We start from the raw sequence: 27,020 nt of genomic DNA, 5'->3' as shown, positions 1-27,020 counted from the left end.
CTGATTTATTATTGTCACATGTATTAACATACAGTGAAATGTATTGTTTCTTGTGCGCTTTACAAACAAAGCATACCGTTCATAGAGAAGGAAAGGAGAGGGTGCAGAATGTAGTGTTACAGTCATAGCTAGGGTGTAGAGAAAGATCAACTTAATGCGAGGTAGGTCCATTCAAAAGTCTGACAGCAGCAGGGAAGAAGCTGTTCTTGAGTCGGTTGGTACGTGACCTCAGACTTTTGTATCTTTTTCCCGAAGGAAGAAGGTGGAAGAGAGAATGTCCAGGGTGCGTGGGGTCCTTAATTATGCTGGCTGCTTTGCCTCGGCAGCGGGAAGTGTAGACAGAGTCAATGGATGGGAGGCTGGTTTGCGTGATGGACTGGGCTACATTCACAACCTTTTGTAGTTCCTTGCGGTCTCGGGCAGAGCAGGAGCCATACCAAACTGTGATACAACCAGAAAGAATGCTTTCTATGGTCCTTTCTTTTATCCCCCAATCATTGACATCAGTCAGTCGGATGACCAGCCACATTGCTGCCTGTGGGATCTTGCTGTGCACACATTCTGACCTTGTTCGAATCTGGCCTTTGATTTCTCTGCCTATCACTTTTCTTATTCCCCTTTCTGTCTTTTGTTTTTGTCCTTGACCTCTGACGTCTTGCATAGGTTCCCGTTGGGCAGCACAGTGGTTGGCACTCCTACCTCGCAGTGCCAGGGACCCGGGTTTGATTTGTTGGAGGGCTGAGGAGAGTGGCGTTGGAGGAAAGGATGAACACCATGAATGGAGCTTCGGTGGTTTCCACATCTGTTCCGACTATCACCATCAAGGAGGAGGCTGGTAAGATTCTGCACATTCCACAAGGAGGCGCTGGAGGCTGGGGGACTAAAAACTTATTTCCAGGAATCAGTTCAAGGTCCCCAGACTCGCGCGGTTATGGAATTGGATGTAGCGCTAATTCAGACATCATCTTTTAAAATCTCCCCTCACACCCATTCCCTTGCCTTTCTCTTTCTCCCTCCCTCTCTTTCCCTCTTTCTCTCTCTCTCTTTCCCTCTCTGATTTCTCTCCCTCTCAGTTCCTTTCCCTCTCTCTGTCTTTCTCTCTCTCCAGACATGCCTCCCTCAGTCCCTTTTGCTCTTACTCTCTCTCTGAACACTCTCCCTCAATCCCTTTCTCTGTCTCCTGCTCTCTGAACTCCCTCATTCTCAGTCCTATTCGCTCTCTCTCTCTGTCTCTCTCTGAACACTCCCTCAGTCCCTTTCTCTGTCTCCCACTCTCTGAACTCCCTCATTCTCAGTCCTATTCGCTCTCTCTCTCTGTCTCTCTCTGAACATTCCCTCAGTCCCTTTCTCTGCCTCTCGCTCTCTGAACTCTCTCGCTCTCAGTAATGTTATGTATTTATATTGAGTTCTGGTAGCTGCAGTAAGCACTGTGCATTAATATATTCACATTGTCACGGGATGTGATGTAACAGGTCACCAGCGCGGGAGATGGCTCGAGTGAGGAAGCAGCCACACAGTGAATAACACAATAATACAATACAAAAACTGACAACAAGGACTTTGAACAGCGCTTGCCTGGAAACAAAATTGCTGAAGAGTTGGAAAAGAAAACTTCTCGCATGTGCTGCAGGCATTGGGGGTGAGGTGGGCGTGAGTAACGATCCTCTGCAGAGTAGTTATAGAGCCAGGGATGTTTAAAAAGAGGCTGGAACTTGGGTTGGTGCCTGTTTAAACGGGAAAAACACGGTAACTGCTGGAAACACGTTGCAAAGTGTGCATCTGGGGAACCTCCATTAGGAAGAAAATCGGAGCTTTTGGAACATGAGATTCTCCAATGAAACTATGGAGTGATGGGGCTACTATACTGAGTATTTTGAGTATTTAATGCAGGCAAACTAAATAGCAGAAGATATTAGAGTGCCAACGTTCCTGAATGTGATGGAAAAAACATTTAATCTCCTCAGGAGTTTAGTGCAACTGGAGAAACCAGACACTGAAACATGTTCACATATCGTAGAGATTCTGCAAGCACTCGATTCACCGAATCCTTTGATTGCAAAGTGATTCAGATTCCACAAAACATCAAAAAGGGGAGGAATTAACTGTGCAATTTGTGACTGCATTAAAAAGTCTTGCAGAGCACCGTGAGTTCAGTGATGTATTAAATGATACATTTCGGGACAGACTGGTTTGCGGTTTGTACAGTGAAGCAATACAGAAACGGTTGCGAGCTGAGTAAGCTTATTGTGAAAAGAGCCGTGGAAATTGCTGTTTTATTGGAGCTGGATGCGAAATAAACTCAGCATGGAGTTTGAATACTTGGATACACAAATCGACACCTGTTTTAAAACTCATACATGTCACTGATGTGTGATGTGAGGATATTTAGCTGTGGATTGCAAGGATATAATATGCAGAAAAAAGCTCACATAGAGCATGCCTGCTGGAAGAAAAAGCAAGCTACGAGCAAAAGTGACAAGAAGCAAGAACAAAGCAAACCAGCCTGTAAACAGAATGAAAGAAGTGTTCATGCAGTGCAAAAGGGTCAACCTGCAGGCAACCTGCAGTCTTGACAGGTGAGATGGTTTCTAGTGGGAGAGTATCAAACAAGGGGACATAACGACAAGATAAAAGGACAGTCATTTAAAACTGAGACGCATAGAAATTTCTTCTCGCAGAGGATGGTGAATCTCTGGAATTCTCTGCCCGAAAGGGTGGTGGAGGCTGGATCATTAGAAGTATTCAAAGTGGAGGTGGATAAATATTTGATAGATTGAGGAATAGAGGGCAATGGGGAAATGGTACAGAAAAGAAGTTGAACACGGAACAGCACAACACAGAACAGTCCCTTTGGCCCACGATGTTGTGCTGAAGTTGAGGCTGGTATAGATCAGCCATGATCATATTGAATGGCGAGGCAGGCAGGAAGGGGCTGGTGGCCTCATCCTGCTTCTATTTAAAGAACAAAGAAAATTACAGCACAGGAACAGGCCTTCCGGTCCTCCAAGCCTGCACCGACCATGCTGCTCGACTGAACTAAAACCCCCTACCCTTCCGGGGACCATATCCAAAGAACAATACAGCACAGGAACAGGCCCTTCGGCCCTCCAAGCCCGCGCCGCTCCCTGGTCCAAACTAGACCATTCTTTTGTATCCCTCCATTCCCACTCTGTTCATGTGGCTATCTAGATAAGTCTTAAACGTTCCCAGTGTGTCCGCCTCCACCACCCTGCCCGGCAGCGCATTCCAGGCCCCCACCACCCTCTGTGTAAAATGCGTCCTTCTGATATCTGTGTTGAACCTCCCCTGGTAGTGATTTCCACTCCATCTGACGAAGGAGTAGCGCTCCGAAAGCTAGTGGCATTTGCTACCAAATAAACCTGTTGGACTTTAACCTGGTGTTCATAGAATCATAGAAACCCTACAGTGCAGAAGGAGGCCATTCGGCCCATCGAGTCTGCACCGACCACAATCCCACCCAGGCCCTACCCCCACAGATTTATCCGCTAATCCCTCTAACTACGCATCTCAGGGACAATTTTAACCTGGCCAATCAACCTAACCCGCACATCTTTGGACTGTGGGAGGAAACCGGAGCACCCGGAGGAAACCCACGCAGACACGAGGAGAATGTGCAAACTCCACACAGACAGTGACCCGAGCCGGGAATCGAACCCGGGACCCTGGAGCTGTGAAGCAGCAGTGCTAACCACTGTGCTACTGTGCTACTGTGCTACCGTGCCACCGGTGTTGTTAGACTCCTTACTGTGTTTACGCCAGTCCAATGCCGGCATTTCCACTTCTGTGACCAAGCCAGTTCTCCACCCATCCAGCCACCTCCCCCTTTATCCCATGAGATCCAACCTTTTGCACCAACCTACCATGAGGGACTTTGTCAAACGCTTTACTAAAGTCCATGTAGACGACATCCACGGCCCTTCCCTCGTCACCCATTCTAGTCACTTCTTCAAAAACCTCCACCAGGTTAGTGAGGCATGACCTCCCTCTCACAAAACCATGCTGACTATCGTTAATGAATTTATTCCTTTCTAAATGCGCATACATCGTATCTCTAAGAATCCTCTCCAACAACTTCCCTACCACGGACGTCAAGCTCACCGGCCTATAATTTCCCGGGTTATCCTTCCTACCCTTCTTAAATAACGGGACCACATTAGCTATCCTCCAATCCTCTGGGACCTCACCTGTGTCCAGTGACGAGACAAAGATTTGCGTCAGAGGCCCAGCGATTTCATCTCTCGTCTCCCTGAGCAGCCTTGGATAGATTCCATCAGGCCCTGGGGATTTGTCAGTCTTTATATTCCCTAAAAAACCTAACACTTCCTCCCTTGTAATGGAGATTTTCTCTAACGGGTCAACACTCCCCTCCGAGACACTCCCAGTCAACACATCCCTCTCCTTTGTGAATACCGACGCAAAGTATTCATTTAGGATCTCCCCTACTTCTTTGGGCTCTAAGCATAATTCCCCATTTTTGTCCCTGAGAGGTCTGATTTTTTCCCTGACAACCCTTTTGTTCCTAACGTATGAATAAAATGCCTTGGGATTCTCCTTAATCCTGTCTGCCAAGGACATTTCTTGACCCCTTTTTGCCCTTCTAATTCCTCGTTTGAGTTCTTTCCTACTTTCTTTGTACTCCTCCAGAGCTCCCTCTGTTTTTAGCTGCCTGGACCTAACATACGCCTCTCTTTTCTTTTTGATCAATCCCTCAATTTCCCTGGTTATCCATGGTTCTCGAATCCTAACCTTCCTATCCTTCTTTTTAACAGGCACATGCCTGTCCTGTAGCCCAACAACTGTTCCTTAAAAGACTCCCACATGCCAGATGTGGATTTACCCTCAAACAGCCTCTCCCAATCAAGAGCTGCCAATTTCTGCCTAATCCCACTAAGGTTAGCCTTCCCCCAATCCAACACCTTACCCTTGGGACACCACTCATCCTTTTCCATCACTATCCTAAAGCTAACAGAATTGTGGTCACTATTTGCCACATGTTCCCCTACCGCAACTTTGAAGACCTGACCGGGCTCATTCCCCAGTACGAGGTCCAGATTAGCCCCCTCTCTAGTCGGGCTATCTACATATTGTTCCAAAGAACCTTCCTGTACACATTTTACAAATTCCTCCCCATTCAGACTCCCAGCCCTACGCGATTTCCAGTCTATACCAGGGAAATTGAAGTCTCCCTCTATTCCCATCCTATTCATGGATTTGTCCAGACGCCCCTTAAAACTCACTATCGTATCTGCTTCCACTACCTCTCCCAGCAGCGAATTCCATGCACCCACCACCCTCTGTGTAAAAACCTTGCCTCGTACATCTCCTTTAAACCTTGCCCCTTTCACCTTCAACCTATGCCCCCTAATAATTGACTCTTCCACCCTGGGAAAATGCTTCTGACTATCGACTCTGTCCATGCCGCTCATAATCTTGTAGACTTCTATCAGGAAGGTTCTTGTGTCTGAGGATGAATTATCACTGAATCTGCTCGCCATCGCTGGTGTTATGAGTAGATACTGGGTCACTGCTGGATGGACAGTCAGTAAGGATGGAAGCTGACGCTGGGGCAGCAGTCTCGCTGGTGCCAGAGATATAAGAAAAAAACTCAGACATATTCCCTTGAAAGCTTCAGGAATAGTGTTGAAGATGTTCACTGATGAAGTGGTTCCACTGAAGGGTCGCCTTGAAGTAGCTGTGCAACTTAATGGGCAAACAGCACATTTGTCTCTACATCGAATAAAGGGCAATTAACCATCATTGATGGGTTGTAGATGGTTAGAGAAGATGCGACTGAACTGGGCCAAAGTCAACCTGCTGACTAATGGAGAATGAGGCCTTCTAAATTCTAAAGAAACTGTTGTGTTTGATGGAGAACTGGGAGGATGAAAGACATCACAATTAGATTGGAGAAGGAGGCTGAGCAAGTTCGGTATCCTATGCAATCAGGCCGAATATGGAGGCTGATTTGGAACTACTGGTCATGACGAAAGTCTTGGAACCTGTCAGTGGAACAGTGGACGGGACGCAGCAATAGTACCAGTCATCAAAAAGGATGGATCTGTATGGATTTGTGGAGACTTCAAATTCACCCTTAATCCAGTGTTACGTGGGGAACAATATCCACTACCCCACATTGAAAACGTGTTTGCAGGATTGACAGGGGGCCAACATTTTAGCAAAACCGACCCGAGCTCGACTTGCTTTACAAATCAATGTAAACCACAAGTCACAGCAACTTCTGACAATAGTGATACTTAAGGTACGTTTCTTAGAAACATCGAAAAACTACAGCACAAACAGGCCCTTCGGCCCACAAGTTGTGCCGAACACATCCTTACCTTCTAGTTTCGGTACGGAAGATTGCCGTTTGGTGTCACATTAGCTCCAGCATTGTTTCAAAGAGCAAATGGATCAGATTCTGAGTGGACTGAGCAAAGTCCAGTGTTATCTGGACAATATCCTGATCACTGGGAGAGACGAAGAGAAACATCTTGAGAATTTCAGTGCTACTCCCCAGAGATTGGAAAACTATGGTCTGAGAGTCCGCAAGGACGGGTGTGAGTCCTTCCAGTCAGTTCTTCGTTGAATCAAGTCAGATGAGATTCATAGAATCCCTACAAGTGCAGAAGCAGGCCATTCGACCCATCGAGTCTGCACCAACCACGGTCCCACCCAGGCCCTATTCCCGTAACCCCACGTATCACCCTGGGAATCCCCCTGACACTCAGGTCAGTTTAGCATTTGGGAGTATTTGGGACATGTGATTGATGCCATGGGCCTTCACAAATCTCCTTCGAAGGTAAGACTATCACCAAAGGCGGCTGCACCTCAGGACATTCACCAGTCGTGATCCTTCCTGGAATTGTTGAACGACTACGGAAGATTTTTTCAAATTTGGCAACCATTTTAAAACCGTTCCATAACCTCTTGTGCCAGAACAAGGAGTGCACGTGATTGGATCAATGCAGTTACGCTTTCCTGCAAGCCAAATAAGCGCTGCTCACATCTGAAGTCCTTCGCATTTCTATCCTACACTGTGACATATCTCCCTATGGTGTAGGCGCTGTGGTCTCCCACAACATGCTGTGGGGTGAAGAAAGACTCATTGCATTTGCGTGTCGGACATTGAGCAAAGCTGAAAGTAACTACGCACCAATCGAAAGCGGAGCATTCGGGATTATCTTTGGATTCAAGAGATTCCGTCAGTTCTTGTACAGGAGAAAGTTCACACTGCTGACAGAACATTGCGTGGTGGCAAAGTGGTTAGCATTGCTGCCGCACAGCGCCAGGGACCCAGGTTCGATTCCCGGCTTGGGCCTCTGTCTGTGCGGTGTCTGCATGTTCTCCCCGTGTCTGCGTGGGTTTCCTCCGGGTGCTCCAGTTTCCTCCCACAATTCAAAGACGTGTGGGTTCGGTTGTGGGAATGGTATGTAAATATGTGGGGTTACTGGAATAGGGAACGGGTGGGATTGTGGTCGGTGCAGACTCGATGGACCAAATGGACGCCTTCTGCACTGTAGGGATTCTATGATGTCGTCTTTGGGGACTCATTGTGATCATTCTGCCACCACTGAGTAGACGAATATTGGACAAGTTACACAAGGACTATTGTGGAATTATCCGTATGAAGGAAATAGCCAGGAGTTATTCCTGGCAGCCTGGATTGGACACGGAGATTGAGGAGAAAGTTGGAATGTGTTCTTCACTGTGAAGATGCGAAACCTGCCACCATTAGCACTGCTGCATCCATGGGAGTGACCCTGAAGAGGCTTGGCTACTGGATCCATATGATTTTATTGGACCTTTTGAAGGACATACGTTCTTAGTAACAGTCGATGCTCATTCTGAGTGGCCAGAGGTCACCATAATAAAGTCAATTTAGACAGAAAAGATGATCGAGAGGTTAGGAGAAGTCTTGATTTGGATTCCATTGGCAATTGGTGAGTGATAACGGACCTCAATTTGTCTCCCAAGAATTGAAATGTTTCTGAAAAGGGAACGGTATTCAACAAAATAGATTTGCACTGTACCAACTTGCTCCAAAAAATACTAGCAGAGAATTTAGTTCAAACTATGACAAACATATTTAGAGCAACCAGGGAACAAGGTTCACTGATTAAATGTCTTAATAAATTCCTGGTGTGTAAATAAATACTGATGTGTGGGAATACCGCATATTCCATGACCGAGACCTCTCCTGTGTTACTAATGAAGAGACAACTATGATTGACATTGAAACCTCCACAAACTAAAGAGATTGTACAGCAGCGACAAACAGAATGGGGGGAAAGGAAAGCAAAACATAGAGTTTCCCACCAAGGACAGGAGTTTTGGCGAGGAATTACTCCACAGGTGAGAAATGGGTTCCCGCCACAATCCTTGCACAGATTGGACCTGTCTCCTATACTGTCCAAAGCAGCGATGATGATATCTGGAGGAAACACGCAGAACAGATCTGCTGAAGTCAGAATCGGGTCCCCGAGCAGAGATATTTGAATCATCGATTGTCACGGGTAAAGTGCTTGAAGATTGGAGGGTGGCAAATGTTGTGCCTTTGTTTAAAAAGGGCTGCAGGGAAAAGCCTGGGAACTACAGGCCAGTGAGCCTCACACCTGTGGTGGGTAAATTGTTGGAAGGTTTGAGAGACAGGATCTACAGGCATTTAGAGACGCAAGTACTGATTAGGGACAGTCAGCATGGCTTTGTGAGTGGAAAATCATGTCTTACAAATTTGATTGAGTTTTTTGAAGGGGGAACCAAGAAGGTAGATGAGGGCAGTGCAGTTGATGTTGTCTACATGGACTTTAGCAAGACCTTTGACAAGGTACTGCATGGTAGGTTGTTGCATACGGTTAAATCTCTCGGGATCCAGGGTGAGGTAGCTAATTGGATACAAAATTGGCTTCTTGACAGAAGCCAGAGGGCGGTTGTAGAGAGTTGTTTTTCAAACTGGAGACCTGCGACCAGCGGTGTGCCTCAGGGATCAGTGCTGGGCCCACTGTTATTTGTCGTTTATATTAATGATTTGGATGAGAATATAGGAGGCATGGTTAGTAAGTTTGCAGATGACACCAAGATAGGTGGCATAGTGGACAGTGAAGAAGGTTATCTCGGATTGCAATGGGATCTTGATCAATTGGGCCAGTGGGCTGACGAATGGCAGATGGAGTTTAATTTAGATAAATGCAAGGTGATGCATTTTGGTCGATCAAACCAGGGCAGGACTTACTCAGTTAATGGTAGGGCACTGGGGAAAGTTACAGAACAAAGAGGTCTAGGGGTACAGGTTCATAGCTCCTTGAAAGTGGAATCATGGGTGGACAGAGTGGTGAAGAAGGCATTCGGCATGCTTGGTTTCATTGGTCAGAACATTGAATACAGGAATTGAGATGTCTTGTTGAAGTTGTACAAGACATTGGTAAGGCCACACTTGGAATACTGTGTGCAATTCTGGTCACCCTATCATAGAAAGGATATTATTAAACTAGAAAGAGTGCAGAAGAGATTTACTAGGATGCTACCGGGACTTGATGGTTTGAGCTATGAGGAGAGGCTGGATAGACTGGGACTTTTTTCTCTGGAGCGTAGAAGGCTGAGGGGTGATCTTATAGAGGTCTATTAAATAATGAGGGGCACAGATCAGCTAGATAGTCAATATATTTTCCCAAAGGTAGGGGAGTCTAAAACTAGAGGGCATAGGTTTAAGGTGAGAGGGGAGAGATACAAAAGTGACCAGAGGGGCAATTTCTTCACACAGAGGGTGGTGAGTGTCTGGAACAAGCTGCCAGAGGTAGTAGTAGAGGCGGGTACAATTTTATCTTTTAAAAAGCATTTCGACAGTTACATGGGTACGATGGGTATAGAGGGATATGGGCCAAATGCGGGCAATTGGGATTAGCTTAGGGGTTTAAAAAAAAGAGCGGCATGGACAAGTTGGGCCAAAGGGCCTGTTTCCATGCTGTAAATCTCTATGACTCTATGACCCTAACCTGCTGAGAATCCAGATTCAATTCTCCTGACCTGAACCTTCCCACAGCCCCGACACCAACAGACACGGTTCAGGAAAGCAACGCCTCCGCCTCGGACCAAGCACAGAGCCAATCTCCAGTTACAACATCGACACCGCCCAGAATAACCAGTGCTCATGTCCATGCAGCGGTCACAGCTGGAGTGGAGAGGATGCCAGAGGGTCACAGCCAACCGTTCCCAAAGCGAATACCTCCAAACCGTCTGACTTATTGACTATTGTTCATTTATTGGGGATGTTCAGTGTAAAGAGGGAGGAAATGTTCTGTATTTATATAGAGCCCTGCATTAAGCATTGTGTATTTATATAGGCTTGTCATCATGGGACATGATGTCACAGATCAATAGCATGCAAGACTGTCAGAGTGAAGAAGCTGCCTTAGTGAACCCACTAAATAAAGCTCCGTTACGTTTAACTCTCCGCACTTCTTAGCGTCAATAACACAAGTCTCATTCCCTCTCGCTGTCTGATCTCCCTCGCCCTCATTCCCATTCCCTCTCTCCCTCGCTCTCATTCCCATTCCCTCTCTCCCTCGCCCTCATTCCCATTCCCTCTCTCCCTCGCTCTCAGTCCCTCTCCCCCTCGCTCTCAGTTCCTTGCTCTCATTCCCATTCCCTCTCTCCCTCGCTCTCAGTCCCTCTCTCCCTCGCTCTCAGTCCCGTTCCCTCTCTCCCTCGCTCTCAGTCCCTCTCTCCCTCTCTCTCTCTGATCTCCCTCGCTCGCAGACCTGCTCCCTCTCTCAGGAACTCACTCAGTAAAGCTGTCGATGGTGGGAGCTGATTAAAAATGTCCAATCGGAGGGTGAAACCGTGTTGTTCAGTGAAGAGATGAAGGGAACTCAATGAAGAATCAGACCAGCCGTGATCTTGTTGAATGGTAGAATGGGCTAGAGGGGTTGAATGGCCTCCTATCTGTCAGAGCAGGCTGTTCATTGTTGCTGCTGTTCTTTCAGATTTATGGAGCAAAGCAGATTTGCTGAGTTTGTTGGATCGGATAAAGAGCCTGATCCCAGAGGGAGACTGCATGAAGTACAAAACAACTGAGTCTCACTTCAACTGGGAGAATGTGGCATTCGGTCCCTTCACTGGGGAAACGTGTCGACTCCAGTGGCTGAAACTGGCCTGTGAGGTTAGTGCAGAGGAAAGCACATCAGACACTGCAGGAGCCTCATCCTCAGGCCCTCCACCTCCCTGTCCCTCAGACCCTCCACCTCCCTGTCCCTCAGACCCTCCACCTCCCTGTCCCTCACACACCTCATCCTCAGACCATCCACCTCCCTGTCCCTCAGACCCTCCGCCTCCCTGTCCCTCAGACCTTCCACCTCCCTGTCCCTCACACACCTCATCCTCAGACCCTCCACCTCCCTGTCCCTCAGACCCTCCACCTCCCTGTCCCTCAGACCCTCCACCTCTCTGTCCCTCAGACCCTCCACCTCCCTGTCCCTCAGACCCTCCACCTCCCTGTCCCTCAGACCCTCCACCTCCCTGTCCCTCAGACCCTCCACCTCCCTGTCCCTCAGACCCTCCACCTCGCTGTCCCTCAGACCCTCCGCCTCCCTGTCCCTCAGACCTTCCACCTCCCTGTCCCTCACACACCTCATCCTCAGACCCTCCACCTCCCTGTCCCTCAGACCCTCCACCTCCCTGTCCCTCAGACCCTCCACCTCTCTGTCCCTCAGACCCTCCACCTCCCTGTCCCTCAGACCCTCCACCTCCCTGTCCCTCAGACCCTCCACCTCCCTGTCCCTCAGACCCTCCACCTCGCTGTCCCTCAGACCCTCCGCCTCCCTGTCCCTCAGACCTTCCACCTCCCTGTCCCTCACACACCTCATCCTCAGACCCTCCACCTCCCTGTCCCTCAGACCCTCCACCTCCCTGTCCCTCAGACCCTCCACCTCCCTGTCCCTCAGACCCTCCACCTCCCTGTCCCTCAGACCCTCCACCTCGCTGTCCCTCACACACACCGTCTCCTCATTCCTCGGACACATTGTGTCTCCGTATCACTTAATTCCAGCATAAACAACATTCGAGAACCTCCACAATATCCCGGACGAGGCAGCCACTTGATTGGCATCCCATGCACCACCCTCAACATTCACTCCCTCCACCCTGACTCACACTGGCAGCCGTGTGTACCATCCATAAGATGCACTGCAGGAACTCACCAAGGTTCCTTAGGCAGCACCTTCCAAATCTACCACCTCAAAGGACAAGGGCAGCAGATACCTCGGAACACCACCACTTGCAGGTTCATGTCCAAGTCACTCACCGCCCTGACTTGGAAAAATATCGGCCATTCCTTCACTGTCAGTGGGTCAAAATCCTCCCTAACAGCACTGTGGGTGTACCTACACCACATGGACTGCGACGGTTCAAGAAGGCAGCTTCCCACCATCTAGGATAGAGTCACAGTCATAGAATCGTACAGTGCAGAAAAGGCCCTTCTGCCCATCGAGTCTGCACCAACAATAACTACCACTAGAGTCGCACTAACCCCATTTCCAGCACTTGTCCCATATCCTGGAATGTTTTGATGTTTCAAGAGCTGATCCAAATACTGTTTCAAGTTTGTAGGGTTTCTGAGCTCCACCCCCTTCCCAGGCAGTGAATTCCAGATTCCCACCACCCTCTGAAATTTATTTTTCTCAAATCCCCTCTGAACCTCCTGCCCCTTGCCCTAAAACTACACCCCCTCGTGATTGACCACTCAACCAGGGGGAACAGCTGCTCCCTACTCACCCTGTCCATACCCCATAACATTATACACCTCAATCATGTCCCCCCTCAGCCTTCTCTGCTCTAGAGAAAACAATCCAAGCCTATCCAGTCTCTCCTTACAGCTCAAATGCTCCATCCCAGGCAGCATCCTGATGAACCTCCTCTGTACTTCCTCCAGTGCAATCACATCCTTCCTATAGTGAGGTGACCAGAACTGCACACAGTACTCCAACTGTGGCCTAAACAATGCTCTGTACAGCTCCAACATTACCTCCTTGCTCTCACACTCTACGCCACAACTGATAAAAACAAGTGTCCCATACGCCTTCTTAACTATCCTGGCTGCTCTGCCACCTTCAGGGATCTGTGAATAAGTACCCAAGATCCATCTGTACCTATGAGCTTCCTAGTATCCTGCCATTCATTAAATATTCCCTTGTCTTGTTACTTCTTCCAAAGTGCATCACTTCGCACTTATCAGGGTTAAATATCTGCCACTGCTCTGTCCATCTGACCAACCCATCGATATCTCCCTGTAACCTACCACCATCTTCTTCACTAGTGACCACCCGCCCAATCTTGCTTACCATACAATCATAGAACCCATAGAGTGCAGAAGGAGGCCATTCGGTCCATCAAGTCTGCACTGCCCACAATCACACACTTTTCCTGTAACCCCTCATATTTACCCTGCTAATCCCCCTGACAGTAAGGTCAATTTAGCATGACCAATCAGCCTGACCCGCACATCTTTGGAGTGTGGGAGGAAACCAGAGCACCCGGAGGAAACCCACGCTGACACGGGGAGAAAGTGCAAACTCCACACAGACAGTGACCCAAGCCGGGAATCGAACCCGGGTCCCTGGCACTGTGAGGCAACAGTGCTAACCACTGTGCCACCCACATTCTCATTTATATTCTTTATGTACATAACAATAAGGCACTCACGACTGATCCTTGTGGTATTGTGGATCCTGTTGGACATCAGCCTCCAGTCACTCAAACAGCCTTGTACCACTACCCTTTGTGTCCAATTACGAAGCCAGTTTCTGATCCATCTCGCCAAGTTTCCCTGAATTCCATCTACTTCAACCTTCTCAATCAGTGCCATGTGGGACCTTGTCAAAGGCTTTGCTAAAATCCATTAAAACTACATCAACTGAACTTCCCTCATCCACACACCCGATCACAATTTCGAAAAATGCTATCAAATTTGTTAGGCATGATCGCCCTCTGACAAAGCCATGCTGACTATCCCTAATTAGGGCGGCAGGTGGCACAGTGGTTAGCACTGCTGCCTCACAGCGCCAGGGACCCGGGTTCGATTCCCGGCTTGGGTCACTGTCTGTCTGGAGTTTGCATGTTCTCCCCGTGTCTGTGTGGGTTTCCTCCGGGTGCTCCGGTTTCCTCCCACAGTCTGAAAGACATGCTGGTTAGGCGCATTGGCCATGCTAAATTCTCCCTCAGTGTATCCAAACAGGCGCCGGAGTGTGGCGACAAGGGGACTTTTACAGTAACTTCTTTGCAGTGTGACTGTAAGCCTACTTGTGACACTAATAAATAAACTTTAAACTTTAATTAACTCATGTCTTTCCAAGTAGAGATTAATTCTCTCCGTCAGAATTTTCTCCAATAGTTTCCCTACCACTGACATGAGACTCACCGTTTGTAATTTCCTGGTTCATCTCCACCAGCCTTCTGGAAAAGTGGAACCACATTAGCCATCGTCCAGTCCCCAGCCAGGTGCCTGTCAGAACCTCCAGCACCTCCCCATTTCCTGTGTCAATAAGGACTAGGAGCAGGAGTGGGCCATCTGGCCCCTCGAGCCTGCTCTGCCATTCAATAAGATCATGGCTGATCTTTTTGTGGACTCAGCTCCACTTACCCGCCCGCTCACCATAACCCGTAATTCCTTTACAGTTCAAAAATTTATCTATCCTTGCCTTAAAAACATTCAATGAGGTAGCCTCAACTGCTTCACTGGGCAGGGAATTCCACAGATTCACAACCCTTTGTGTGAAGAAGTTCCTCCTCAACTCAGTCCTAAATGTGCGTCCCCTTATTTTGAGGCTATGTCCCCGAGTTCCAGTTTCACCCGCCAGTGGAAACAACTTCCCTGCTTCTATCTTATCTATTCCCTTCATAATCTTATATGTTTCTATAAGATCTCCCTTCATTCTCCTGAATTCCAATGAGTATAGCCCCAATCTACTCAGTCTCTTCTCATAAGCCAACCCTCTCAACTCCGGAATCAACCTCGTGAATCTCCTCTGCACCCCCTCCAGTGCCAGTATATCCTTTCTCAAGTAAGGAGACCAAAACTGTACACAGTACTCCAGGTGTGGCCTCACCAGCACCTTATACAGCTGCAACATAATCTCACTGTTTTTAAACTCCATCCCTCCAGCAATGAAGGACAAAGTTCCATTTGCTGTGCAAGTTCCTCACAGTCCCTCTCCCTGAATTCCATACCGACACTCTCCTTTTCCAGAGTGAAGGCTGATGGGAAGTATTCATTTATTACCCCTCCAATGTCCAGTATCCTGCGGTTTCACACACACGCATTGCCCCCTTGGTCTCTCCTCTTTCCCTGGATAACCTCTTTCCCTTGATGTATTTATAGAATATTTTAGGATTCTCTCTAATCCTGTTCACGACTCCTTTTTCATGCCTCCTTTTTGCTTTTCTAATTGCTTTCTTAAGTTCCCTCTTACACTTCCGATGTTCCTCTAGGACTGCAGCTAAGTTGCTCCCTTTGGATTTGCTAAAAGCCTTTCTCTTCTTCCTCGAAAACAATCCTTGGGATTGTTTTCGCTGGAAAGGCGGCGGCTAAGAGGGGATCTTATTGAAACATATAAGATGATTAGAGGTTTAGATAGGGTGGATAGTGATAGCCTTTTTCCTCTGATGGAGAAATCCAGCACGAGGGGGCATGGCTTTAAATTGAGGGGGGGTAGTTATAGAACCGATGTCAGGGGTAGGTTCTTTACCCAGAGGGTGGTGAGGGATTGGAATGCCCTGCCAGCATCAGTTGTAAATGCGCCTAGTTTGGGGGCGTTTAAGAGATCCGTAGATAGGTTCATGGACGAAAAGAAATTGGTTTAGGTTGGAGGGTCACAGTTTTTTTTTTAACTGGTCGGTGCAACATCGTGGGCCGAAGGGCCTGTTCTGCGCTGTAATGTTCTATGTTCTATGTTCTATGTTCATCCAGTCCTTTGGGACATGGGTGTTGTTATGAGAGTATTTTTATTCCGTTTCTTCTCACTTTCCCATTGCTGTTTATTGATGATGGATTTTATCTTTTAAGAACCCAGATATCCTTCAACTTGACTCCAACTCTCTGATTTCTTTAGATCAGAAAATATCGCACTCTGACTGAGCTGCTTACAGACGCTATGGAGTTTGTGAAAAATCCATACAAAGGCAAGAAACTAAAGGTAGAGTCAGAACTTTCAGTCTGGTGTTCAGTGTGTGAGTGTGTGTAAGAGAGTCGGTGTGTGTGTGAGTCAGTGTGTGCATGAGAGAGTCCGTGTGCGCGCGAGCGAGTCGGCGAGCGTGAGTGTGAGTGTGCACACGTGTGTACATGTGTGTACATGTGCGTGTGTGCACAATGTCTGCACAGGATTGTGATTGGCTGTGAATTAAAACATTTAAAAATGTATCTTTATGTCAGACTCACCCTGATTTTCCGAAGAAGCCACTGACTCCGTACTTCCGATTCTTCATGGAAAAGCGAGCCAAGTACGCTAAGATTCACCCCGAAATGAGTAACCTGGACCTGACAAAAATCCTCTCCAAGAAATACAAGGAATTGCCTGAGAAAAAAAAGGTGAGGGAGCTGGTACTAAAGAAACGGAGACTTGTGTGTCTGCAACAACACTCACAACAATCAAACCTCTCACAGCGTTTTGCCATGACTGAAGGATGTTTATAGTACAGTCAGTGCTAAATGTAGGGAATTCAGGCACCATGTTCTGCACAGCAAGATCCCAGGAACAGCGTTGTGATTCTGACCAGCTTGCGTGTTTTATTGATGTTGATTGAGGGACAAACATTGGTCAGAATGCCAGGGAGAGATCGCTAAATCTACTGTGAAATCTTTGTTGCAAACGTAAAAAAGCAGCAGGGCCTAGTTTACTGAGATCAAAAAACTAGCACTGGCAAAATCAGCGGGGATTCTGAACCAGCCACTTGCTGACACAGAAGACGAGAGTTCTACAGGGGGTGAAAGGTTATTGGTGCTATCGGTTATCGGGGGTCGGCAGTGGGGTTGAAGTTACATTCAGATCAGCCATGTTCTATTTGAATGGTGAAGCAGGCTCGAGGGGCCGAGTGGCCTCCTCGTGCTCCTGATTTGTAACCTCAGAGGTGTGAATGTACTGACTGAGCCATTGAAACTAGAAGCAGGAGGAGGCCATTCGGCCCTTCGAGCTTGCTCCGCCATTCATTATGATCATGGCTGATCATCGAATTCAATATCCTGATCCCCCCTTTCCTTCCATATCTTTTGATCCCTTTTGTCCCAAGAGCTATATCTAATTTCCTCTTGAAATCACACAATGTTTTGGCCTCAACTACTTTCTGTGGGAGTGAATTCCACACATTCACCACCCTCTGGGTGAAGAAATTTCTCCTCACCTCAGTTCTAAAAGGTTTATCCCTTATCTTCAAACTATGACCCCTAGTTCTAGACTCCCCCACCATCGGGAACATTCTTTCTGAATCTACCCTGTCTAACCCTGTTAGAATTTTATAAGTCTCTATGAGATTCCCTCTCACTCTTCTGAACTCCAGTGAATATAATCCTAACCGACTTAGTCTCTCCTCGTATGACAGACCTGCCATCCCAGGAATCAGCCTGGTAAACCTTTGCTGTCCTCCCTCTATAGCAAGGACATCTTTCCTCAGATAAGGACACCAAAACTGCACACAATACTCCAGGTGTGGCCTCACCAATGGCCTGTACAGTTGAACAATGTTTAACAGATGCCTATTTTTCATAGACTTCTCCCCCTGCACAGTGCCAACAATACAAGGAAATAAAACATTCAACAAATGAAGCTCTGGGTGTTTGTTGCCGCTCCCCATTTTAACCACATTTCTATTCCCTTCCTGCAGCTCAAGTACATTCAGGACTTCCAGCAGGAGAAGGGCAATTTTGGACAGGCGATGGCCAAATTCAGGTACCGGCCGTTCTTTATCTATTGAGTTGTTGAATTCCGCACAGTAAGTTTGATGCTTGCTCTGCGGCCGAAACGTCGCCCCACTGCGTCAATCTCCAACTCTACTGTGATGGCCTCCATAGTCAAATATCCTGCTCACACTCAACATTGCACCTGCAGATTGGTAATCAGGCTTCATTGGATCTCTTGTACTTCAGTGGAAAGGATTCCAGGATTGTTAGAAATCATAGAATCCCTACAGTACAGAAAGAGGCCATTCGGCCCGTCGAGTCTGCACCGACCACAATCCCACTCAGGCACTACCCCCCATATCCCTACATATTTACCCACTAATCCCTCTAACCTACGCATCTCAGGACACTAAGGGCAATTTTAGCATGGCCAATCAACCTAACCAGCACATCTTTGGACTGTGGGAGGAAACCCACGCAGACACGAGGAGAATGTGCAATCTCCACACAGACAGTGACCCAAGCCGGGAATCGAACCCAGGTCCCTGGAGCTGTGAAGCAGCAGCGCTAACCACTGTGCTACCGTGCCGCCCATACAGGATGTTGGTGTACTGAAACCAGATTCCATACCCTCTCAATGCTGAGTTCACAAGAGATGGATAATAAATACGGCACGGTGGCACAGTGGTTAGCACAGCTGCCTCACAGCGCCAGGGACCCGGGTTCAATTCTCAGCTTGGATCACTATCTATGTGGAGTTTGCACATTCTCCCCGTGTCTGCGTGGGTTTCCTCCAGGTGCTCCAGTTTCCTCCCACAGTCTGAAAGATGTGTGGGTTAGGTTGATTGGCCATGATAAATTGCCCCTTAGTGTCGGGATAAACAGGATAAATACATGAGGCTACGGGGATAGGGGCTGGGTGGTCAGTGCAGACTCAATGGGCCGAACGGCCTCCTCCTGCACTGAAGGGATTCCATGATTCTATGAAATACTAGCCTTGACTCTAACACCCACAACTCAAGAATAAACCAACAAAGGTTAGTGTAGTTCTGAATTCTACACAGCATGAAATGGCCAGGTTCGATTCCTGCTTTATGCAGAGTTAACGTAACATCAGATCACATGACACAAGCAAACCCATACCCCAGTGAGAGCCAGTGTGTGTGGGACCCATACCCCAGTGATAGTCAGTGTGTGGAACCCGTACCCCAGTGAGAGTCAGTGTGTGTGGAACCCGTACCCCAGTGAGAGTCAGTGTGTGTGGAACCCGTACCCCAGTGATAGTTAGTGTGTGGAACCCGTACCCCAGTGAGAGTCAGTGTGTGTGGGACCCGTACCCCAGTGAGAGTCAGTGTGTGTGGAACCCGCACCCCAGGGATAGTCAGTGTGTGGAACCCGTACCCCAGTGGGAGTCAGTGTGTGTGGAACCCGTACCCCAGTGAGAGTCAGTGTGTGTGGGACCCGTACCCCAGTGAGAGCCAGTGTGTGGAACCCGTACCCCAGTGAGAGTCAGTGTGTGTGGAACTCGTACCCCAGTGAGAGTCAGTGTGTGTGGAACCCGTACCCCAGTGAGAGTCAGTCTGTGTGGGACCCGTACCCCAGTGAGAGTCAGTGTGTGTGGAACCCGTACCCCAGTGAGAGTCAGTGTGTGTGGGACCCGTACCCCAGTGAGAGTCAGTGTGTGTGGGACCCGTACCCCAGTGAGAGTCAGTGTGTGTGGGACCCGTACCCCAGTGAGAGTCAGTGTGTGTGGGACCCGTACCCCAGTGAGAGTCAGTGTGTGTGGAACCCGTACCCCAGTGAGAGTCAGTGTGTGTGGAACTCGTACCCCAGTGAGAGTCAGTGTGTGTGGGACCCGTACCCCAGTGAGAGTCAGTGTGTGTGGAACCTGTACCCCAGTGAGAGTCAGTGTGTGTGGGACCCGTACCCCAGTGAGAGTCAGTGTGTGTGTGGGACCCGTACCCCAGTGAGAGTCAGTGTGTGTGACCCGTACCCCAGTGAGAGTCAGTGTGTGTGGAACCTGTACCCCAGTGAGAGTCAGTGTGTGTGGGACCCGTACCCCAGTGAGAGTCAGTGTGTGTGTGGGACCCGTACCCCAGTGAGAGTCAGTGTGTGTGACCCGTACCCCAGTGAGAGTCAGTGTGTGTGGAACTCGTACCCCAGTGAGAGTCAGTGTGTGTGGAACCCGTACCCCAGTGAGAGTCAGTGTGTGTGGGACCCGTACCCCAGTGAGAGTCAGTGTGTGTGGCATCCGTACCCCAGTGAGAGTCAGTGTGTGTGGAACTCGTACCCCAGTGAGAGTCAGTGTGTGTGGGACCCGTACCCCAGCGAGAGTCAGTGTGTGTGGAGCCCGTACCCCAGTGAGAGTCAGTGTGTGTGGGACCCGTACCCCAGTGAGAGTCAGTGTGTGTGGGACCCATACCCCAGTGAGAGTCAGTGTGTGTGGAACCCGTACCCCAGCGAGAGTCAGTGTGTGTGGAGCCCGTACCCCAGTGAGAGTCAGTGTGTGTGGGACCCGTACCCCAGTGAGAGTCAGTGTGTGTGGAACCCGTACCCCAGTGATAGTCAGTGTGTGGAACCCGTACCCCAGTGAGAGTCAGTGTGTGTGGGACCCGTACCCCAGTGAGAGTCAGTGTGTGTGGAACCCGCACCCCAGGGATAGTCAGTGTGTGGAACCCGTACCCCAGTGGGAGTCAGTGTGTGTGGAACCCGTACCCCAGTGAGAGTCAGTGTGTGTGGGACCCGTACCCCAGTGAGAGCCAGTGTGTGGAACCCGTACCCCAGTGAGAGTCAGTGTGTGTGGAACTCGTACCCCAGTGAGAGTCAGTGTGTGTGGAACCCGTACCCCAGTGAGAGTCAGTCTGTGTGGGACCCGTACCCCAGTGAGAGTCAGTGTGTGTGGAACCCGTACCCCAGTGAGAGTCAGTGTGTGTGGGACCCGTACCCCAGTGAGAGTCAGTGTGTGTGGGACCCGTACCCCAGTGAGAGTCAGTGTGTGTGGGACCCGTACCCCAGTGAGAGTCAGTGTGTGTGGGACCCGTACCCCAGTGAGAGTCAGTGTGTGTGGAACCCGTACCCCAGTGAGAGTCAGTGTGTGTGGAACTCGTACCCCAGTGAGAGTCAGTGTGTGTGGGACCCGTACCCCAGTGAGAGTCAGTGTGTGTGGAACCTGTACCCCAGTGAGAGTCAGTGTGTGTGGGACCCGTACCCCAGTGAGAGTCAGTGTGTGTGTGGGACCCGTACCCCAGTGAGAGTCAGTGTGTGTGACCCGTACCCCAGTGAGAGTCAGTGTGTGTGGAACCTGTACCCCAGTGAGAGTCAGTGTGTGTGGGACCCGTACCCCAGTGAGAGTCAGTGTGTGTGTGGGACCCGTACCCCAGTGAGAGTCAGTGTGTGTGACCCGTACCCCAGTGAGAGTCAGTGTGTGTGGAACTCGTACCCCAGTGAGAGTCAGTGTGTGTGGAACCCGTACCCCAGTGAGAGTCAGTGTGTGTGGGACCCGTACCCCAGTGAGAGTCAGTGTGTGTGGCATCCGTACCCCAGTGAGAGTCAGTGTGTGTGGAACTCGTACCCCAGTGAGAGTCAGTGTGTGTGGGACCCGTACCCCAGCGAGAGTCAGTGTGTGTGGAGCCCGTACCCCAGTGAGAGTCAGTGTGTGTGGGACCCGTACCCCAGTGAGAGTCAGTGTGTGTGGGACCCATACCCCAGTGAGAGTCAGTGTGTGTGGAACCCGTACCCCAGCGAGAGTCAGTGTGTGTGGAGCCCGTACCCCAGTGAGAGTCAGTGTGTGTGGGACCCGTACCCCAGTGAGAGTCAGTGTGTGTGGAGCCCGTACCCCAGTGAGAGTCAGTGTGTGTGGGACCCGTACCCCAGCGAGAGTCAGTGTGTGTGGAGCCCGTACCCCAGTGAGAGTCAGTGTGTGTGGGACCCATACCCCAGTGAGAGTCAGTGTGTGTGGGACCCATACCCCAGTGAGAGTCAGTGTGTGTGGGACCCGTACCCCAGCGAGAGTCAGTGTGTGTGGAGCCCGTACCCCAGTGAGAGTCAGTGTGTGTGGGACCCGTACCCCAGTGAGAGTCAGTGTGTGTGGGACCCATACCCCAGTGAGAGTCAGTGTGTGTGGGACCCGTACCCCAGTGAGAGTCAGTGTGTGTGGGACCCGTACCCCAGTGAGAGTCAGTGTGTGTGGGACCCATACCCCAGTGAGAGTCAGTGTGTGTGGGACCCGTACCCCAGTGAGAGTCAGTGTGTGTGGGACCCGTACCCCAGTGAGAGTCAGTGTGTGTGGGACCCATACCCCAGTGAGAGTCAGTGTGTGTGGGACCCGTACCCCAGTGAGAGTCAGTGTGTGTGGGACCCGTACCCCAGTGAGAGTCAGTGTGTGTGGGACCCATACCCCAGTGAGAGTCAGTGTGTGTGGGACCCGTACCCCAGTGAGAGTCAGTGTGTGTGGGACCCGTACCCCAGTGAGAGTCAGTGTGTGTGGGACCCGTACCCCAGTGAGAGTCAGTGTGTGTGGGACCCGTACCCCAGTGAGAGTCAGTGTATGCAGCAGTCTAAGGGAGTAAATGGGAAAATGTTGATGGGGGATGTGGTTAATGATTTGTATTCACAGGGATGAGCACCCAGATCTCATTGAAGAGCAGAGAAAATCGGACGTTCCGGAAAAGCCAAAGACCCCTCAGCAGCTGTGGTATAATCACGAGAAGAAGGCGTTCCTGAAAGTTCACCCCGAGGTCAGTGCCATTGTCACTCAAGCCTGAAGCAGACAAATGAGCCACTGTGAACCCAGCATTGCCTCTTCCCCCTCCCTCACCTTGTGGCTGTTCTCACACATTGTGCTTATGAGGAGAGACTGAGTAGACTGGGGCTACACTCATTGGAATTCAGGAGAATGAGGGGAGATCTTATAGAAACATATAAGATGATGAAGGGAATAGATAAGATAGAAGCAGGGAAGTTGTTTCCACTGGCGGGTGAAACTAGAACTAGGGAGCATGGCATCAAAATAAGGGGACGCAGATTTAGGACTGAGTTGAGGAGGAACCTCTTCTCACAAAGGGTTGTGAATCTGTGCAATTCCCTGCCCAGTGAAGCAGTTGAGGCTACCTCATTGAATGTTTTTCATGCAGGTTGTAGGATTGTGTGGCATGGTGGCACAGTGGTTAGCACTGCTGCCTCACAGCTCCAGGGACCCAGGTTCAATTCCGGCCTTGGGTCATTGTGTGGAGTTTGCACGTTCTCCCCGTGTCTGCAATGGTTTCCTCCCACAGGCCAAATATTGGCGGGTTAGGTTGATTGGCCGTGCTAAATTGCCCCTTAGCGTTAGGGGATTATGAGACGTGGTATATGGGATTACGGGGATAGGGCCTGGGTGGGATTATTGGCGGTACAGGCTTGATGGGCCGAATGGCCTCCTTCTGCACTGTAGGGATTCTATCACAGTTATTACAGTAACTATTACAGTAAATTAGTTCCAAATGTAGCGACTTTGTTGAAGCCATTGCACATTTTGCTCTGATATGACACACCTACAATATCAAATATTGTCAGTCGGAGTAACGTGCGAATGTTAACACTTTGTCAAGCTTGTCGTTATGAATCAAACAAGAACCTGAAGAATGTTTCGTCAACGTCCTACATTTCTCACAAGTGGATGATGTACCGGTGACTTCATCTTAAGTCCCAAGACACACAAGAACTGATCCAGTGATTGGGAAGATTCTGGATATGGTCCTAAAAGGAAAAATGACAAACAAATTGTAAAAATCCAGATCTCAAGCCTCACATCAGCAGAAGACTTGAGTTGACAGTTCAGAGTGGAGTTTTATTCTGGGGAATGCAAGTGATTATTCCCCTGTGCTTGTGTGGAAGAATCCTTGAACAGCTACATGAGGGACATCCAGGTGTGGTGAGAATGAAGGAACTGGCAGATAGTTATTTCTGGCAGCCAGGATTAGAATCATCGAATCCAAGAAGTGCAGAAGGAGGCCATTCGGCCCATTGAGTCTGCACCGACTGCAGTCTCACACAGTCCCTATCCCTGTAACCCCACATATTTACCCTGTTAATCCCCTGACACTAGGGTCAATTTAGCATGACCAATCAACCTAACCCCCACACCTTTGGACTGTGGGAGGAAACCGGAGCACCCGGAGGAAACCCACGCAGACACGGGGAGAATGTGCAAACTCCACACAGACAGTGACCCAAGCCGGGAATCGAACCCGGGTCCCTGGAGTTGTGAGGCAGCAGTGCTAACCACTGTGCCGCCCTGCCACCCAGGCACAGAAATGGAAGAGAAAGTGGGGCAATGCCAGTCCTGTGCAAAACTAAGATACACTCCATCGCTACAACCCTTACATCCGTGGGAATGGCCCAAACATCCATAGCAGAGAGTACACACAGATTGCACTGGTCCATTAGAGGGATACATGTTCCCAGTAATTGTAGATGCGCATTCTAAATGGCCGAAGTAATGATCATGAAATCCACAACAGCAGAGCAGACTATTGAGAAGCTGGATGGAACATTTGTGAGATTTGGCTATTAGAGAAAATTGTAAGTGGCAATGGGACAGAGTTTACTTCAAAGCAGTTTAAAGACGATTTGAAAGGAAATGGAATGCAGCACATCGGCTGGGATTCTCCCAAAAAATCTAACTGCCCAACAGGCAGGAGACTGGGAGATTTTCCCATCCTATTTGTGGGCATACTTAGTGCATCACAAAGTGCTTCAGAGAGATTCACACCAGAAAGTTGGGGGAGGGGAGGTGGTTTGGGGGGCACATCCCACCGGAGAGGCCGGCAGCATAGCGCTGAGTGGGCTGCTGCCCTTCCATCGCCGGCCTCTCGATCGCCGGTCTCCCGATTGTTACCCTTCAGTTTTGGTGTCCTTATCTGAGGAAGGATGTCCTTGCTATTGAGGGAGTCCAGCAAAGGTTTACCAGGCTGATTCCTGGGATGGCAGGTCTGTCATATGAGGAGAGACCAAGTCGGTTAGGATTATACTTACTGGAGTTTAGAAGAGTGAGAGGGAATCTCATAGAAACGTATAAAATTCTAACAGGGTTAGACAGGGTAGATTCAGAAAGAATGTTCCCAATGGTGGGGGAGTCCAGAACTAGGGGTCATGGTTTGAGGATAAGGGGTAAACCTTTAGAGGTGAGGAGAAATTTCTTCACCCAGAGGGTGGTGAATGTGTGGAATTCACTCCCACAGAATGTAGTTGAGGCCAGGAAGTTGTGTGATTTCAAGAAGAAATTAGATATCGCTCTTGGGGCTAAAGGGATTAAGGGATATGGGGGAAAGGGGGGGATCAGGATATTGAATTTGATGATCAGCCATGATCATAATGAATGGCGGAGCAGGCTCGATGGGCCGAATGGCCTCCTCCTGCTTCTAATTTCTATTTGTTTAACTGAGACTCAGTGGTGCCAATAAATGCTCCCAATAGTGTCAGAAGTTTGGGTTTAGTGGGAGACAAGGCATTGAGAGTAATCTATCAGCACACTGTCCAGATCCTCTTGACTCTTCGACTCGCTGGATATGGACTGTTATGTACAGAACGATGGCCATGGGATGATGTGTTCCTATTCTTACATTTCACAGTCTGAGAGGCGTGCTGATTGGGCGCATTGACCTGAACAGGTGCCGGAATGTGGCGACTAGGGGAATTTCACAGTAACTTCATTGTCGTGTTAATGTAAGCCTTACTTGTGACTAATAAATAAACTTTTCTTTAGGTAAGTCCCAAGGAGCTGAAGGATGCTCTTCGCAAACAGTGGTCTCAGCTGTCCGATAAGAAGCGTCTCAAGTGGATCAGCAAAGCCCTGGAGCTGCAGAAAGAGTACGAGGTAAAGACTCAATTCACACAATGCCTCAAATGAAAAGCAAGCAGACTGTATTTCACACAGAACAACAGCAACAGAACACATTGGTGCTGAGGGAGCGCCGCACTGTCAGAGGGTCAGTGCTGAGGGAGTGCCGCACTGTCAGAGGGTCAGTACTGAGGGAGTGCCACACAGTCAGAGGGTCAGTACTGAGGGAGTGCCGCACTGTCAGAGGGTCAGTGCTGAAGGAGTGCCGCACTGTCAGAGGGTCAGTGCTGAGGGAGTGCTGCACTGTCAGAGGGTCAGTGCTGCGGGAGTGCTGCACTGTCAGAGGGTCAGTGCTGCGGGAGTGCTGCACTGTCAGAGGGTCAGTGCTGAGGGAGTGCCGCACTGTCAGAGGGTCAGTGCTGAGGGAGTGCCGCACTGTCAGAGGGTCAGTGCTGCGGGAGTGCTGCACTGTCAGAGGGTCAGTGCTGAGGGAGTGCCGCACTGTCAGAGGGTCAGTGCTGAGGGAGTGCCGCACTGTCAGAGGGTCAGTGCTGAGGGAGTGCTGCACTGTCAGAGGGTCAGTACTAAGGGAGTGCCGCACTGTGACAGGGTCAGTGCTGAGGGAGTGCCGCACTGTCAGAGGGTCAGTGCTGAGGGAGTGCCGCACTGTCAGAGGGTCAGTACTGAGGGGGTGCCACACTGTCAGGTTAGTACTGAGGGAGTGCTGCACTGTCAGAGGGTCAGTGCTGAGGGGGTGCCGCACTGTCAGAGGGTCAGTGCTGAGGGAGTGCCGCACTGTGACAGGGTCAGTGCTGAGGGAGTGCCGCACTGTCAGAGGGTCAGTGCTGAGGGAGTGCCGCACTGTCAGGTTAGTACTGAGGGAGTGCCGCACTGTCAGAGGGTCAGTGCTGAGGGAGTGCCGCACTGTGACAGGGTCAGTGCTGAGGGAGTGCCGCACTGTCAGGTTAGTACTGAGGGAGTGCTGCACCATCAGAGGGTCAGTACTGAGGGAGTGCCGCACTGTCAGAGGGTCAGTACTGAGGGAGTGCCGCACTGTCAGAGGGTCAGTACTGAGGGAGTGCCGCACTGTCAGAGGATCAGTACTGAGGGGGTGCCGCACTGTCAGAGGGTCAGTACTGAGGGAGTGCTGCACTGTCAGAGGGTCAGTTCTGAGGAAGTGCCGCACTGTCAGAGGGTCAGTACTGAGGGAGTGCTGCACTGTCAGAGAGTCAGTGCTGAGGGAGTGCTGCACTGTCAAAGGGTCAGTTCTGAGGGAGTGCCGCACTGTCAGAGGGTCAGTAC

The 27,020-nt window shown here is 49.7% G+C and overlaps 1 protein-coding gene across 3 annotated transcripts in view; it reads left to right on the top strand.

Annotated features, from left to right (window-relative positions):
- The window catches only part of ubtfl (upstream binding transcription factor, like), a 92,577-nt gene that overhangs the window by 1,151 nt on the left and 64,406 nt on the right, over nt 1-27,020 (top strand). Inside the window, exons 2-8 of one of the 3 annotated variants that reach the window (XM_078215535.1) lie at nt 664-835; nt 11,001-11,176; nt 16,119-16,202; nt 16,439-16,594; nt 17,884-17,948; nt 22,515-22,635; nt 25,644-25,754. In XM_078215535.1, the coding sequence (XP_078071661.1) occupies nt 766-835; nt 11,001-11,176; nt 16,119-16,202; nt 16,439-16,594; nt 17,884-17,948; nt 22,515-22,635; nt 25,644-25,754 (783 nt within the window). In that variant the 5' untranslated portion in view covers nt 664-765. Of the gene's footprint in view, nt 1-313; nt 836-11,000; nt 11,177-16,118; nt 16,203-16,438; nt 16,595-17,883; nt 17,949-22,514; nt 22,636-25,643; nt 25,755-27,020 lie in introns of those variants that run through there. The other 2 variants (XM_078215536.1, XM_078215537.1) reach the window with 2 other exon arrangements.

Source organism: Mustelus asterias, chromosome 7 (assembly GCF_964213995.1).
Source record: "Mustelus asterias chromosome 7, sMusAst1.hap1.1, whole genome shotgun sequence".
Classification (NCBI taxonomy): domain Eukaryota; kingdom Metazoa; phylum Chordata; class Chondrichthyes; order Carcharhiniformes; family Triakidae; genus Mustelus; species Mustelus asterias.
Note: the sequence above shows the minus strand (reverse complement) of the source record. Positions and strands in the feature narration are given on the sequence as shown.